At 33.8% G+C, this 18,707-nt stretch overlaps 1 protein-coding gene across 5 annotated transcripts in view; it reads right to left on the bottom strand.

Moving 5' to 3' along the window:
• Positions 1-18,707, bottom strand: part of pyd (zonula occludens-like protein polychaetoid) — a 210,948-nt gene that overhangs the window by 70,015 nt on the left and 122,226 nt on the right. Inside the window, exon 1 of one of the 5 annotated variants that reach the window (XM_085957310.1) lies at positions 12,335-12,951. The exons of the other annotated variants lie outside the window; for them this stretch is intronic. Within the exon in view, the coding sequence (XP_085813436.1) occupies positions 12,335-12,376 (42 nt within the window). The 5' untranslated portion in view covers positions 12,377-12,951. Of the gene's footprint in view, positions 1-12,334; positions 12,952-18,707 lie in introns of those variants that run through there. 5 annotated transcript variants of the gene reach the window in all.

Raw genomic sequence — 18,707 nt, forward strand, 5'->3', positions numbered from 1 at the left:
TACAAAAGATGTCAGGCATATATATCAGTGGCGATGGGTGACTTTTGGAAAGAGGTAGGCTGTGGAGGTCTGATAAAAAGAACACACTTGTCAGGTATAGGTACTTACGAGAAATAAGAATATACTACGATATTACTACTAATGAATAGGTACACAATAATTTAATAAAACTTCAAAAACTCACTGACGACATAAAATTAAGCGATCAGTTTAAATTACGTATTTTTTCAAAACACCCAAGAAAAATCGTTAGATAAAAGTTCTTTTTATTTTTAAAAACAGTCTATATTTTATTAATATTCTATTAAACACCATAGATTTTTTTTAATTATCTAATTATTAATTATTTAGTTTTAGGCTCTGCGATCGGAGCTTACCTTAGTTCATACAATTCGATAGACTGGGCGGGGGGGGCTATGTGACGTAAAATCCATATGAAAAAAATTGAGAATTATTTGAAACATAATCCGACCTTTATTTACGTCAAGACAGATGGCGCGCTGTGGTATATTTTTTAAAACCTTTGCAGATTGTTCTGTGTAATACATTCCTACACATACGGCATCTCTCGTTGGCAAAATAAAATATTTTATAGAATATATAACCAAGTGATTATATAAATAAGTCAATATGCAATTAAAAAAAAGAAGGTAGACTTCAATAAACATATTATGTTTACCGATCGCTCTATATTGGTTGCTTCTATTGATAACAACTAGGAGCGAAAGAAGAATAATTATTACAAAAGTGATAACTTAACTTAACTTAACAAAAGTGATAAATTACAAATACGCTTCGCGATGACCTGCGCATGGCAGGGCGTATTACAAGAAAATAACCATAGAGTGAAATTTGATTATGCAGTCCAACTGTATCAGTGCAAGATTATGTAAATATATCGATTTATGGCCCAAGAATATACGTAAGTAATGAATCAAATGTAATGTGATTAGGCATTATACGTTACAGCAATCTCAGCTTAGAAAACCCACAAGTTCTAATAAATCTCTTTCTGAGTGACTATGCAAATTTGCAATTGCAATATGTAGATACACTTTACAATAAGAGAGAAAAGACATTGGTAGTATCAGTAATTATTATAGGACTCCTGCTTCTGCATCCCGTTCTGAATATATTCCGGGTCCTTCGCAAAAACAACAATGTCGTCTGCAAAGCACGCTGACTCGTCGTTAATGGCGTTTCCACTGTTTGGTTAGGACAGAGAAGAGTGGAAGGAGCTAGATGTGGAGCAAAACATATATAATAACCTATAATAAGGTCGGAACCCATAGATAAGTATGTAGTAAAAAACAAAAAAAAAATAGCGTCCTAAAACTTAAATTCTATAGATAAGACACTGATATTATGATATATCTACATACTTTGTTTTTAGCATGCCTGACGAAATAATAATTAAGTACCTAATTATAGTGTAAACTGTAAAGCATATTATAGATTATAGAACATACAATAATTATTAGTATGCTCTATTTATTGTATTTTGGCTGTAGAGTACATTATTCAACTTTGATTGATAATACTATAACAGCCATTCACATTCGTATATTATATTATTATAAATTGATTAGTAGATCGGATGAGTCTTATTTTAAATTATCTCACTTCTTGGTCGTTCCCTCATGGCTGACGATCGTGATTACCTTAAAATTCCGTCATCTTCTGATCGACTAAGACCTTCCACCCCTCTCGGTCATATGTTCCTCTCAGAGCAGGATATAGGTTCCCCCAGTAATTTCCTTCCCTTGATCGCCCCAGCGTGCCGACGCATTTCTCGGAGGCTACCCAAAACAACAAAAATCTCCAGGTTATCCGGTTCGCGCCGAACAATATGGTCTAAAAACTGCAGAATGCATCTCAAACATATTGTCGAGCGCCGTTCCTTTATGTGTAGTCTCTGGATGATTGACTGGTTCGTCATGTTCTCTGTCCAAGAAATACGAAGCATTCGGCGCCAACACCACATCCCGAAGGCATCAATAATCAATTATCACCTTCCGCTTCCTTGCCCTCATGGTTCATGACTCGACATCGTACAAAAATATGGAAAACACCAATGTTCGCACAAGCATCATTTTCGTGGCAATTGAGATTCTTTTTATAATCAGTTTTAAATATAATCTTTTACAATGCACCGTGATCTGATGCGAGACTGATGTCAGACGTGACGGATAATATTTATGACTTATCTAGTGAAATTTGATACCATATTCAATCCAAAGTATAAGAAATTCCATTGGTTAAAAATTAAAAAAGCTGGCAATTTTTTCTACGGAAATTTATGTCATAACAATTCATAATACGGAACTATAGATTGATATTTTTTCGCAATAAATATGATATCGATTACTGTATTTCTTTAGTGATAAATATGTACCTATTGTATTATGTAGTTAAATAAATAATACAGTTAATATTTAAACAGCACAGATGGTTAAAGTTTTCTGGTGACAAATTGTCATTTTTGTGAATTAAAATAACGTCATGACATGTCGTCACCTGAATGCAGAACTATTCTAACTTACATTTGAAATTTTTGAGGAGAGAGTTTTTTGAAACAACTTACTGAAATTATTTATTACATTTATGGATAAATGGATGCATCGTATTTTAGTAGGATTATTGATGAGAAAAATTGTGCATAGTACACTTGTCCATATAAATAATAAATAACTGAAGTAGGCTGTTTCAAAAAATGTGAGTTAGAATAGTTCTACATTCAGCTGTGTATTAGGATAAAATTGCACAAAAACCTCTCAGTTCAGAATAAAATTATTATTGATAATAAATCATTCTTCCATCGACATGTTATTCCTAATAATTACATACGTACCCATCACCAAATACAGAGAATGTGCGTCGATAACTTAATAATAACAACAATGTATCACTGTCAGAGTTAACTTACTCATTATTATCGATTAATTTCTTCTACTTAGACAAGGTAATTAACAGAACATTTATTAGCTAAAATCAGTCAATATTTAAGGACGTTGTAATTGTATTATTGCACGGGGGTGGATTCATTGAGAATACTGGATCTGTTTTATAAGTTACATTGTAAAAATTTCCTCTCGTTCTATAAAAATAAAAATGCTTTTTAACCTAAAAGGACTGAAAATAATATTTTGAAAATGGAACTAACCTAGCCATAGACATAAATCGAGAATCGCGATCGGTTGAGTGTCGAATTTTTTCAAGCATTTAAATTTATTTTTTCCTGACTATGTAAGTATACTTAATCCTTTTGTATGGGATTACGCTTTCCACGATGAGGCAACATTAACGTCCGCCAACGGAAATTCCATCGAGATATCGAGATTGCGGGTACAAGCGAGAGAGCCTGCGCACCATCGACGAAAGAATACTGCGCACTGATACTTTTACTTTTATCTAAAACCAGTTTTGATACGTTTCGATTCGCCGCACCGGAGAAGCAAAAGGTATAGGTATAGAATAACTACCTGCGAGATAAATAAAAAAGACAAGTAGATATACTTTGAGAAGTCGTACATATAAAAAAAGAGCGATACTTGAGTTAGACAGAAAAAAAACTTCAAGAAGTCTACTTCGTAGGAGCCTGGAGCAGTGTTGCCATATTTTGAAAGTGGAATTATAGTACAGAGCCTCCAAAATTATAGTATTTGGAGATAAAATATAGTACGCGTTGTCATCTGTTGAAAATGAAAATATTCCCAATTTTTCATAGTCGGCTCGTTTTTATTAGGAAAAATATTTCGCCGCGGGCCGCAGGTTCCCGATTTTTCATAGTCGGCTTGTTTTTTTTAGGAAAAATATTTCGTCGCGGGCCGCAGGTTCCCGATTTTTCGTGGTCGGCTTGTTTTTTTTTGGGAAAAATATTTCGCCGCGGGCCGCAGATTTCCAAATTTTCGAAGACCACTCGATTGCGAAATGGCAAATGCAGAATTATAGTACTTTTATATAAAATTATAGTACGATTTTCAAAATTATAGTATTTTGGGCGTACTATACCTATTTTATATCGTACATAGTACGCGGACCAAAATTATAGTACGGTTGGCAACACTGGCCTGGAGACAGTTCGCTATCAATCATAGATATAGCCAGAGGCTATCTACATAATATTATATACACTATACAGCCAGCTACAGTGATATTTCCAGTAAGTTGATAATTTATTAAAGAAAATGATTTGATTAAAGAAAGCATTCAGATTGACATCAAATTCAATTAGTGCGTGGTCGGTGAACTCAAAAATAACATATTGGATCTGCTGTTTCCCTACATAACTAGTGATACTGTTATTAATAGGTACCAAATCACAAGATAAATTTAATTTGAAACCAGGAAATTTTTTCACTCTTCATTATCACAGTAAAATTTTATAACTACCAAACGAATGTCTACAAAATAGTCGCTATCAAAGATTTTTTTAAGTAGTGAATTTAATAGTAACAAGACGGGATGTCATCAAAACAAATTATTATTTTTTACTTTCGAACAATTATTATCGTACGATATAATATCCCGTCCCGTATACACGTCCCGTGTAGGCAGGTCAGGCTGCACATAATGAAGGGCTAACACAATAAAATTAATATTACCTATTACCTATGGCTTTTGAAAGCAGTGGCGGTTTTCTATGGGGCGGAAAGTACCGATATCTCAGTTTTTAAATAACCGAAGCAAAAGAAATCCTGACAACATAAACATTGTTATATCGTAATATCCTGTGATGTTGGTGGTTTATTGCGCGGGAAAACTTTTCACGAGGGGGCATCCAAACTTGTCAGCGCCTCAGACCTCCACGTACCTAAAGCCACCACTGTTTGAGAGTATGTTTCATGGAAACGCTGTAATTGTATAGTCGTCAGTAAATGATGCATATGTCATTTTTTCAAGATTTTTGTTGCATTTATTGCCGCAAATAAATAATAAAATAGGTATCTAACGAATTTATAGGTAGGTACCTAAAAATGAAAGCGGGCGACATTCAATGTCTACCATTTTCTTAGGGACGTCACTGACTAAATGCTTACTATGATCCATATAATTATATTATAATGTAATTGGATTATGATTATTGATTATACTGATTAGAGTCGTTAATCCTTGTGCGGCACGATTCACTTATTTTAGATTTAGTACACTCATAACGTTACCTGGATATTACAAGTTACAACTTATAAGTATCTGCAAACTATCAAAGATTAATTCATTACTTGGTATTAAGATAAACTTCAACGTGTCGTCGTGCATTTTCTTGTTTGGAATACCTGAATTGAATTTTTGTTGCACAAGCACCACGATCTGTCAATATTAAATTGTGGCGCGAGTTTTGGGTGCAACGAACTCTTTTTGGCTATTAAATTCATCTTAATGTTGCCATGATGACTACACAGACACTAAAAATGTTGTTTCTAAAATTAATAATTGATTCCACGGATTGATTCAACTGGGTACGTATTTCATCAACGTAACAGCCATAGTTTTTTTTGCATCATAAAGAAACCTTATTGACGTCTTTCATCCGAAAAACAACTATTATATTATTTATATTTAATTTTATATCTACTGTTGGATATAGCCCTGCCCAACTTATTCGCTTGTTACTAATCTGTCGTCGTTATAACCAAATAACAATACTTTTTTTTCAATCCAGCTGATTTTCTAGGGGTCATATTTATCCCACATGACGACTGAATTATTGAGCAATGTTTCCCACCCATTGTCATATTCGATTGGTGATATTTATCACATCGTGGACTTTAATTTGCTTTCTTATAAATTGGATTTTTTTTACCTTATGCGTTTATAAACGAGGCGCATATACATGTCATTTTCACTCTAAAGAATACAGCGAAGTCAATACTGCCCTGCTAAGTAAAATGACAGTGTTTTTTGGTTTTAGTGAAATGAGAACCCAAGTTTTAAACTACCCTTCTCTTATAGTATGTAAAATTATTGGATTGGTTTGACACAATCTCTAATTAGAATGTATAATTTAGAGATTATGTCAAAACAATCCAATAATTTTACATAATATAAGGGAAAATGTAGTTTAAAACTTAGTTCTCATTTCACTAAAACCATAAACACTGTCTTTTTACTTAGCAGTGCAGACATACACATAAATGTGAACCTTGAGGAGACGACGTACTTAAAGATGTCGAGGAAGAATTACACCGACAAACATTTGCAAAGGTGGTCAATTCGACATTCTCAGTACTGAGGAGCCAAAAATCTCAGAAAAGTGACCTGAAAATCGCTAGCAGACTGAAGAGTTGCAATGTAGCATTCTTGTTACTGAATAGGTATGTTTATTCAGGTCAAAGCTGTTATCCAAGAAATGGAATTTCGCATAGGTATACAACGTGAGCCTGACAGAGAAACAGGAGAAGGTTATCTAACTATTCGAAAACTAAACATATCGAAATAAACCTACTTGGATCAGTGAAATAAAACCAAATAAGCGTATCCTAAATACAACGCAATTACGGATTTAGATGCGTTGTATTTAGAGCTCTTCATAACATTTATAGAGGAACACCAGTAGATAATCGGCTTCTGGGCGACCTCCTGAGGTGATGGATGGACAACGTCAAGAGGGCGCAAAGAGGCTGAGTGTACCCGACTGGAGAGAAAAAGAACTCGAGATTACTGAAAGACGGTTATGCGATTAGTCATGGACCTGAATGGCATCATTTGGAAGCTATTCTACAACACCCCCGTAGGTAAGTATATAATATAAAATAATAATATGTCAGTATTCTTAAAGTTATGTAAAATGTTGTTAAAATGAGTCAATACATTAAAAGAAGTCCTCTTTACTATTGAATAGGTAGTAGGATGCACCTCCACACTGCACGGGCAAATAGATGATGATGAAAGTAATAACAATGACATTATTGGGTAATACAGAAATTTCGGTCCCGAAAAAATAACGTTACTTTTTGATTGTGATTGACAAATTTGAGCCTACCTACGTATTGTTTTTATAATCAAATCGTCTCGTGTACACAATAAAGATACAGCTTTTTGTAAGAGTGTTGCGAATTTGTTGTGCAATAAGTACATTATAATTATGTTCATTTATTATTTGAGACATAATCTTTGATCATAAAGAAACAAAAATCATCATTCTTGCGAACATTGTACACATCTCATCCGAATGACATTGATGTCACTTTTACTGCATCGTTATAAATTTAATATAATTACTACATATATATGATATATATGTAAGTATTCGAGTGGGTAAATGATGTTCTTGTATATATTATTGAATCAAAGTGGGATGCGAATAAAGATGTTATTGTTAATGCAATATATATTGTCTTTATCAATATTTTCTTATACTCACAAGAACGAGCGATCATTCAACCGAGTTCCAACAATATCTGACAATGATATGAGACACATTGATAAAGTATGCCTGCTAAAATGTGCATTTCCCGTCGATATTGACATTATTATATTATATAGGTATGGGAGAAATAGTGAATAGACTAAACATTAACTTCAAGCCGTCATTCGAACTACTTATTTAGTTTAGGGAATTGCCACTAGGGAGATTGTCAATATGTCATATATTCATTCCACGGATTCACTACTTTCAAGTAGTTTGTACATCGACATGTTCAATACTTATATCCCTTTAGGTAATGAAGCTTTTTATTATTTTTAAGGTTCTTGTAGATAATTTGCCAGGCCTGGGATTCGAATCAAAAATCCAAGATGTTATAAGCCGACACGTAAACGCTTGGTCATCGAGGACAAAAAACCCAAAAACCTGGGAAAACAAAAATAATGAAAAGTGTGTTACCTTCTGGGTGTGCTTGTGAGAAGATGATTCTCAAATATGGAAAAAAAATATGAAATAAACTTAAGCACGTTGTAAAGAATATCACTTAAGTTGTTTTCAATATTTATGACATTTACATCTTTATTATAATATTTACTAAAGTTTGACAGGTAAACGTGCATTAAATATTGGTAATATTTGAAGGGGGCTTTGTATTTCTTGCTTTTAATGGTTTGTCGCTCAATAAGTCATAAAACAAAACTGCCTTCAAAGTCTTAGCCTATGGCGACTGACTTTCGCATTTCTATCTCATTAATATCATATGTGATAAAAAAGCTTTAAATTAAAACATAATTAATTACATTTAAATTTATAGGTAAACTCCACCAAGTAAGTATCTACCATCAGTCAATAGTATCTTTATTTCATAATATGTGTTACGCATATTATGTTTAAAATGATTCTTACGATATTGTTAATTCTTGGATGTTGTACGCCGTTTATAAACAAATGATTGTAATTAAGTGCCATTTCATGTTTCGAAGAAAATGGTATGTTTGTGATTTAACATCCTTTTACTCTTTACTGTTACGCCCTACTGACTCCAGTTGTTATACTATTTGTACTTACGCTGTGTCGTGCATAAAATAATGTAGTTAGTAGTTAGGACTTAATTAATGATAATAATGTTTTCCCGCCGAGATTACGTTTAGTCTAATGGCAACATTACAAGATATTATACAATTTTAAGGCTATAAGGTTAATACTTACGATCTAAACATTCTAAACTAAAAGATAATGACTAAATTGAACGACTACCGACCTACCCATGCTATAATAATATCTAATTACATTGAAATAAAAAAATAGATAGGTACCGTAACCTAACTTTTTTGTCTGTGATTTCGAAATATTAACCCTCTGATCAATGTGTTTTATTTGACAAAATCTACAATGTGACAACCTTGTCAAAATATTTTTTTGTGATTTAGCAAAAATCTCGATGTCCTTAAATCGACAAAATTCCTCCAATTATTAATATACAGTTATCACATCGGATCTAATATTACAAACACTCAATACTGACAAGCCTTCACAACATGATATTTAGATATTAGTTATTTGTTGTAGTTTTTGTTTAGAGAAAAGTCTAAAAACCGATATTAATTCTTGTGCTTATAAAACAGTTTTTATCTCTCCTGTAATAAAATACTTCAATTTCGTCGCATCGAAGGTTTTAACAGGGCAACGGCGTTATTATGCATTAATTGTAAAAAAAACTATACTTACTTAATACAATGAACTGCGAAATCTACATCAAATGGAAATAAGTCTTCTAATTATTTATATTTTAATCATTCAGCTGTATCTTTAATTAAAACTAAAATTCAAAATCGTAACACACCTGTAAATTATGATTGCGTGACTGAAGGTTCGAAGATTAATCTGATAAGGTCAATTTAAAAAAAAATCGGCAGTGTTCAGTAAATTAAGTGTAAAAATTCTCACAAAATCGTCAGAATCTGCATTTAAAAGTCTTCTACGACTTGTAATGTGGGTATAATGTTACCTGTACACTTTATACCTGTAGATGTCTTGCAGACAAGTGCACACGGGGCAGCCGATGGATAGAATTTAAAAAACTAGAATCTCGGAATGTGGATGCATTTATTTTTTTCCTCGGCGAGGCTTTTCATAATCCCCTACCCTTTGTGAATCAAACTGCCTAGGATGCGAGCATGACAAAGGGAAAGGTTCACTAAATTATACTTTAGAAAATTTATAACGCGTGAATGATACAAGTGCCCTGCATTGGAATATTTTGTATGGCTACTCTACGCACTTATTCATAGATCATACCCATTGTCCAAAAGATAAGGATTTCCTACCTTTTCCCTAAGAAAATTCAGTAATCTGCTTACTGAAATGAAAATACATATTTCTAATGTGAAAGGAAATTACGAGTATGTCTTCCTTAATTTAATAATTTTCGCAGTAAATCAAATACAAAAACAATATTGCTTGATTTTATAACCCTGTATATCTAAACATGTAACTATTTACAGTCAAGTTCAACAAATCGGTTCGGTACCTACATGTTATTTGTGAGAAGAAAAATTAGCCGATACACAAATGGCAGAAATCCACGAAAGTTGAATATAATTTTTAGCCATTAGCACATTACGTAATGATAATTTGTGTGTATTGAAAAAATACTTATTTAAAATTTGGAGAGCGCTGGCTACACAAGACAACACAAAAATAAAGAGAACTTTCTGGATGAGACAGGGTTTAATGAGAGTGTGGAGAAATATAGGATAAACTCAAACAAATGTTAAAGAATAGATATGTTTTTTAATAGTTACGTCTGTATTATAAGTTTTTCGCGTAACGCGCATTCAATATTGGTAATATTAGAGAACTGATCATCATTGAGCCGTAAATCAAAATAAGCTTCAAAGCCTTGGTCCATGGCGACTGGCTTTCTTGTTATCTGTTCGGTGCACTCGATAATAGACCTGGAAAGAGAGTTCAATCCTACCAATGGCTGCGGTATGCAATATTACGCATACTTGAGACGCCCATTTGGGTAGGGTCATTTGACCGAAGCGGTCATTTGTACAAATCAAAAAATAATTACTACAAAGTATATACCTACCTATTTGAAATTGAGAGATTAGGCGAGATATGTCAGGTGCAACGTATGAATGAACGGCTAACTTCGATGGGGACATGTGGAGATAGTTATCGGAGGAAGCCAAGATACTTCCAGGGTTATCGCACTCTTTAAATAAATTTAACAAATAAAACATAATTTATTGAAAAAAAAACGTAATTAGGGACACGTGTTCCCAGAAACTTAATAAATTATTCAAATAAATAAAGCACTGCCCAGTAAAATGATTATCACGTTTCATTAATTTCACCCACACATAAATTTATTGTTTTCGCGTGACATTGAAAAATTTATAATTTATTCAGTAAATAATGATCCAACCATTCTCATATCATTTAAGAGTTATATTCTGTAAGTACTATCCAAGTTTAGTATAAGGTGTCTAAATAACTAAATAATGATCCAACCATTATCATATCATTTAAGAGTTATATTCTGTACTATCCAAGTTTAGTATCAGGTGTCTAAATAACTAAGAAGGTAGCTGTAACTAGTCATCAGTGTAGCCACAGAACAGATTAGTTTTCCCTGATTATTGTTAATATACCTATTACATATAACTATTAAGATACCTGTTAACGTGACAATAAGAGAGTGTTATTGTTATTATCTATTTAGCCATTGACGTCCCGTGGGGATAGGCTGGTTGGGCACTACTGGTGGCGGTGCTTAATGAGACGTGTGGCAATTCTGGTGTGCTTATATGTAAAAAAAAAATAAGAATTTCCGTGACATTGTATGTTTGAGATTGCCTAGAATATATATAAAATTATATGTGTAGAATGGGGTGGAGTGTGTAGGGTTGGTCCGCGATTTTTTTTTCAAGGGGGATAGTAAGTTGGACATAATAATTGGTCTGTATAATAAATGTCGTGGATTGAAAATATTTTTTTTGCTAAAACTGTCTGGTTAAAACATGAAAAAATCTAAAATATAAGATACCTAGATGCACATGGAACGTAAAACTTCGATAAGACACTATTAGAGTTAGTTGCTATAATAAAGTCATCCATAATGGGATAATCAAAGTAGAGACTTTTTTCTTTCGACCTCATTATACCTATACCTAATTCAAAAAATTTACTTACGTATGTATATAATCCAGTTGCATCGATTCACTAACCACATGGCGAACTCCTGACTGTATTCGTTCTTAAGATGCTTTAAATGTTCAACAGGACAAAGTATATTTTTATTAAATATATTTCATTAAGTACCAACTTAATTGTCAAAATATTATTTATAATTTGGAAACCTTTTTTTTTAGACTGAAAGCGAAAGTGTTAACGTGGCTTTAATGGAAGATTGAAAAAGTACCTATACTTAAATATGAAAGAATATTTATAAACTAATCAGCGCTCCGGAACTTTTATTTAAATATGATATTTACCTTTTAGCACTACCTACGACAATGGCATGGCGTCAGTTTTAATGTATTTAGGAGCAGCACTTGGGTACAATAGGGAATAGGGATGTAACTGTATCATTTATGTAGGTAGGTAGGTACCAATATAAATAACTAAATATTTACATTATTAAGAATTCCACAAATTATCACTATATAACACTGAAGTTGTCAAATATAATAATATCGATATAATAATAATACATAGCATGCCTGCTCTTGTTGATGATGATGAGATGATTAGTAAGTGATAAAGATAGTATAGCTGTGATAATGGTACAGATAACAGAACAGGTTTACGCGCCAAATCATTTCTCAACTGTCATTTCGATAATACTAAACTCACTAAATTTCAAATAAAGAACAATCGTGATAAACAATTTTAAGAATTAAAATCAAAGTAGAATCGTAAGTTGTAGAGCTGTGGTCAAGGGATGAATAACCTTACCTGGTTTGCCACCAGCGTGGCACCAGCGGCTGCCATGTTCATTGGATCAGCGCATACCCTCGTCCTCTGGTGAACAAATCCAACTTTGCACAAAAAACAATAAACTCAACACACACCACGGTGGTTGTGGTTATGTACCACAGACAGAAAAACAACTAAAAATAATGCGCCAGCAGTCGCAGATTTCGCTGATTTAGCTTAGCAGGAAAAATTATAACGCCACAACAATGTAACATGTGACTCAATATATGAAAATTCATATACGTGACACATTGAACGGATTTGAATCACTGAAAAAAGTTTCAAAAAACCGTTGCCAAAAACATTATACGAGTAGTTTTTGACAGCGCGCCGATAACGAAGTATAATTCGAAATACGAATCACAAAGAAATCACATCACAGAACACCGGCAATACTTTTATAACTCGTCACAGAAGAAATATTCCAACAGGTGTATTGAATTTACATACTGTTTTTTAATGTTTCGTTGTTGTTGTGTTATTTAAAATGGACGGCGTGTATTTGGCGAGTCCAAAGGCAAAGGACGCTGAAGAAATACATTAAGAAACACATCTCGGCCAAGAAGCAAGGAGATTTTTGTTCTGTCCATGTACTCGTGAGAGCCGAGACCGACGATAAGTCGCATACCAGACTCGCCGATATCTTCGTCTCACTCCAACAGCACGATCTGTCCGTGGCGTAGAACGAGAAGAGCAAAGTGCGGGTGTGTCGTTGACGAGGTACAAGATAATCTTTGGCAGGTGTTTTGGAAGGCGGACTCGCGTGCAAGGATCACTTGCATGGATTTCGTTGTGAAAAGGGATCAACATTCTTGCCGTTGTATCTATGGTTCAGTGATTTCAAAGATCAGATGTATTCAATACAAGTGAGTGAAAAAAATAAGATCAGATATAGTTATTTACCCGTTACATGTCTACCATTGATATACAACGGGCAATTTCAAATAGGCTGTACTCTATTATCCAGTACAAAAACATTTAGTGATCTGCCAAGCTTTCCCATTGTCATTTGCAGCTTACATCCTTTGGACACAATGTGTATTTAGTAGTGGACAACGTTATTATGAAATAAAACCTATTTTGAAAAAACAGAGGGTTTACGCCCTTTTTCCTTTCAAAAGTCGATATGATTATATTACAACTAAATACAGTACGGAATACAGAAATACACACTTTTTACTTTAACTTTACAATTTTTATAACTCAACTCATATGGATGGACCGGTTGGTCGCGGCCGACGTATTCGACATGCATGATATACAGAATTCACCACTATCCATATAATATATTATTTTCTCGTTGGTTCCACAAACTGTTGTGGATCTTGGCGGCCTCAAGAGATTTATAACAGATTTTTTACGAGAAATGTATGTTAGACACTTGCTCAATCCATCAGGTTTATCCTCTGGTCCAAACATACATTGACACAACATGTTAATTTGACCAGACCTGGGATTAGAACCCGAGACCTTCGACTTATCGGACACGTTACCACCCATTATATTAGCACAAAAGTGGTAATATTTTTAAGAATTAGTCAAAACGTCGAAGACATAATATTATTGTAACGTATGATTCACTTTAAAGTACATACCACGTCATGCACTTTCTCAGTAAACATCACTGGCGGTCAGTGGCGCAGGGTGCAGGTAAGCTGTTAAGATTCGACATAAATAGTGCACACTAAACTTTGTATACTTATTTGTTTTCATTGAACTAATAATACAATTTGCAGATGGTGCTGGTTAGTTTTTTAAAACTCAATTAAACCCCGTCTAAACCAAACCATTATAATTTAGGTATGCTATGGGCGATCCGACAAAATAGTGCACACTTTTTCATTCGTATGTAGGTATTTGTTTTCGTTGAATTAAGAATACTTATTACAGATAGTGTTGGTTATTTTTTTAAATTCATTAAGGCTATACCTCAGTTGAGGCATGGTCTAAAAAGATCGTGGCTAGGCGATGCGCGGATTGCGGGTCGCGGGTGCGAATGACGCATGCCAAACGAAATATAATTTGTCATATAAATCCAACATGCGTCCATTTAATATTCTGTTTATTGTTCTATTAGTAACAATAATAATATATTCATTGACATGTTTTCTTTTTCAAGTAAATGGGTAACGTTTTTAGTCATCTTAACACGATTTAAGAATTAATACCCCCGTCACCATCACGAAACATATTGACGTATTGACACCTCGACGTTCACTCTCCGAATGCCAGCGAGTCCAAAATTTCGTCGCGCCTATAGTTGAAAATCATTTGCCGTTTCACTGAAGTATCGCCTTAAGCCCTGCCGACACGAATATTCTTTGACTATTATATTCTACTATGGCTTGGAATAGGCAGGGTTTAATTGAATTTTAAAAACTAACAAACATTATCTACACATTGTAGTATTAGTTCAATAAAAACACATTCGTTTGACTGACCAAGTTTAGTCTGCACTATTTATGTCGGATTTTACAGCGCACCTCCGCCCTTCGCCACTGCTGGCAGCACAGCTGGAGACGGGCCGACAGAATAAAACAATATTATTACATACATATATGATTGTATGTGTTATTTTAATATTCTTTTCTTTTTATTTTCGTTTTACATTTATGTGGTTTCAAAAATAGTCTCCGAATTGCGGCTTCACCTCCCCTGCGTCACAGGTTACATTCTCCCACCGAAGGTTCGACCGGCCGAAGTATGAAGCGGTAGCGAAGCCCGGCTCGCGGACCATCTCACCGGCATGCACTTATTCGCCGATATCAAATTGAATTTGATAAATTTACGTGAGCAAACGTGATGCGGTGACGTTAATATTTCCTGGTCGGTCTCGTAAAGTCGGTGTAGTCGTAGTTTACCTGCAGAATGAAGCAGATCGGTAGTAAACGACGGCTATCGTATCTAATGAGTCGTTATACAGATTGTAAGTAGGTGAGCATTACGTGAGTTTCGTTCATATCACGACTTTTTGAAAGTAAAAACGATTATATCGGTACCCATTTACATACCTATGCATAATTTTTGTCCAAAGAGTAGCGGGCTGTCAGTTGTCACACAGGTACAACTGGTCAAAGAAATCCGGCATAATGGATTGTGATGTCTTTTAACCTACTGTTATATTTTCAATAATATAAGTTATATAAGCATGACATTATACAGAAATAAATGACGTGAATTTACGAGTAAATACATAATATCGTCACTGTTCTGGCAGAAGACACTAATTCGAAAAAATTACATATTGAGTTAGTTATACCAAAATGTTCCTTATTTCAAACTTTACCGTCTGGAAACCTTCTTAATAAATAAACAGTCTTTATTTTAAAGTCGTCCTTTTTACAATTACTTAATAAACTCACATGATAGACCATTTCAAACATTTTAACAACTTCAAAGTCAAATTACTCAAAACTAGTATTCTCCAGTTAGTGTGTTCTTCCAGAACAGAGACGATATTTTGGAACAACCTTAGAAAGAATAAAATTGTACAAATAAATAGGTATGTATTGAATAGGAGTTGAACCAACATCCATAGCCAGAACTAGATTTAGGTAAGTAGCGAAGGGTGGAGGTAGGCTGTCAAGATCCGTCATAAAAAGTGCACATTAAACTTTGTTAGTCATACGTATCTGTTTTTATTGAACTAAGACTACAATAATTTACCTATGTTATTGGTTAGTTTTTAAAAATCGTTTAAACCCTGCCTAAACCAAACCACAATAGTTTTGATATATTTTGGGCGATACGACAAAATTGTGCACACTTTTTCATTACATAATACTTATTTGTTTTCGTTGGATTAAGAATACATTTATTACACATATTGTTAGTTCATTTTTTTAAATTCATTAAGCCCTGCCTAAACCAAACTATAATAGATAAAACTATTATTCTATCTAGATATTTCATAGCATAATTGTAGATATTTTATAGATAGACGAGTATTTTTTGACTATTATCTAATATGGCTTAGTTTTTGCAGGGTTTAATTGAATTTTAAAATCTAACCAACACCATCTGTAAATTGTAGTCTTTTTTCAATGTAAACAAAAACGTATGACTGACAAAGTACAGTGTGGAGCATTTATGGCGGATCTTAACAGCCTACCTCCACCCTTCGCCATTGAGGTACCTAGGTACTATTATAGGGCTAACCGCTAACCCAGTACCAACTACATTCGGGCCGGGGCACGAAGCTTTGAATTTCGATCGTAGAGCTAGTTGTTGTTTATTCTTCGAATGTAATAAATGGTAAACGTCAATATGGTAATGAAGATTGTTGTAAACTGGTAATACCATTTGAACGAAATATTCAACCGAAAAACTTCATTTACTTACTGCAAACATGTTACAGCATTGTGTTCGAGGATAATCAATAATAAGTCAATAATCATATTTTGAAAATATAACCATGCTAATTCAATGGACGCAATGATTGACACAGAAATACAACAATGACCAGATGCCCCTAATTGGGTATGATAACGTCCTGATAAGAAACGCCTCTCATTCCAATTGTATAGAATTACCTGAAATTAATAATACTTACTAAAAAATATACTCATGTGATAAATATGTAGGTTTATTTTCCATTCATGTAGATATTTCATGTACGAGATAGGGCCGTACCTAGAGTTGGGTTTCGGGAATTTCCCGACGGGAATTCTCGAGAATTGAAATTTTTAACATTTCGGAAAATCCCGGATCTCGAGAATCTTTTCTCGGGATTCGGGATTTCTTTATTATTAAATATTCATTGAAAAAACGATTTTCTATATGAAAAAATTAGACAGAAACACAAAACGTTCGAAGACTGATCGGGGCATTTAACACAATTAAGCCAACGTCGACTCAAAATGAGCGCAATGTTTGCAACATCAGGGAATTTTGTGTCTCAAAAGCGTACGCGATTGTCAGACACAGCGATTGACAGTCTGTGTTTTTTCAAATTCTATTTTTATAAATAGTGTCTCCGATATCTCGAGAATTATTTTTTGGAAATCCCGAATCTCGAGAATTCAAAATTTCATCATTTCGGGGAATCCCGAATCTCGAGATTGAGATTTTCTCGGGAAATACCCAACTATAGCCGTACCTATATATTGTAAATTAGTATAGAGTGGTTTGGTCAACAGAACATCTTATAAAACTGATGGTTTTGGCTGGAGTCGACCGTAGACAGACCGGACGAAAACGACGTTGGAGCTGTCAAAGAGCAGCCTTTGGCATGCCCTACTAAAGGCATTATGAATAGAAGAAACGATCACATACTACAACCAGCCTGAATCAGTTGTATTTGGGGGCGAGAATGTGTACACTTTATAACCTCTTTGGTAAGCGTAATATTATTTTACATGGGAATGTCAGGGGACCAACTACACAAAGCTTAGGTTACCACGGTTTGGTTTAGCAATGCCAAATAATGAAATGTACCTATAGTAATTGGGTATAATATAAAATAACCACTTACGTGTAGGGTGAGCAGATTCGGGTAAACTGAATACGAGACATTTTTAGTGGGAACTATCATTTCAAAATTGTGATAACTTTAATAATATAAATATGTTGTTAACCAATTAATACAATACTTTATTTTTAAAATTGGAGTAGTAACATTTTTATTTGGGATGAGATTTTTCCTCATATCACAGGTTAGTTATTTTTTTGCAATTGTGGAACCAACTTGGAAATATTTTTTAAAAAGAATTTGATGTCATAATCTGTACACCGAAATAATCGGTGATTTTAAAATTTCCAACTATTAATCCAAAAATTAATAAATGTTATCTTCAGTAAAAAATCATTTGTGAAAAAAGTTCCAACAGTTGAATTTCTACATACACTTTACTCCACTCTACATAATATACCTAATATAATTGATTGGACACAACCATATATGGGTATACTCTTTGACACTTTGACATTTTAAGAGAGTTTTTTGTAATACTTCCCCGCGCATTGAATGATTGGATTGAACAGTCCCCTTAATAATGATGAAGTTAGTGTAAATATTAATATATAAAACATAATAAATATGTATCTATAGAGGTTTTTACGTTTGTTTGTTTACACAACATATTTGTTTCGGTCCAACCGATGATCCTCCTATCAAATTTCGTTTGCGCGTTGCAACTCTTTGTAATTTTGTGGCCACTGTAGTTTTTCTTCATACAGCTGAGCGCGGAATGTTCATGAAAACTATAAAACAGTAACTACGCGAATACAATGAATATACCTCTATATTAGCAAAGCATAATAATCAATTATGTATTGTACTGTTAATAATCATTTAAATGCGCTGTTCCTTCATAGTATACAAGTAACAAGTAAGACTAGGTACTTGGACTTG

This window comes from Rhyacophila brunnea, unplaced genomic scaffold (genome assembly GCF_057557595.1).
Source record: "Rhyacophila brunnea isolate RB1 unplaced genomic scaffold, BYU_Rbru_1.0 scaffold_6, whole genome shotgun sequence".
Taxonomy (NCBI): domain Eukaryota; kingdom Metazoa; phylum Arthropoda; class Insecta; order Trichoptera; family Rhyacophilidae; genus Rhyacophila; species Rhyacophila brunnea.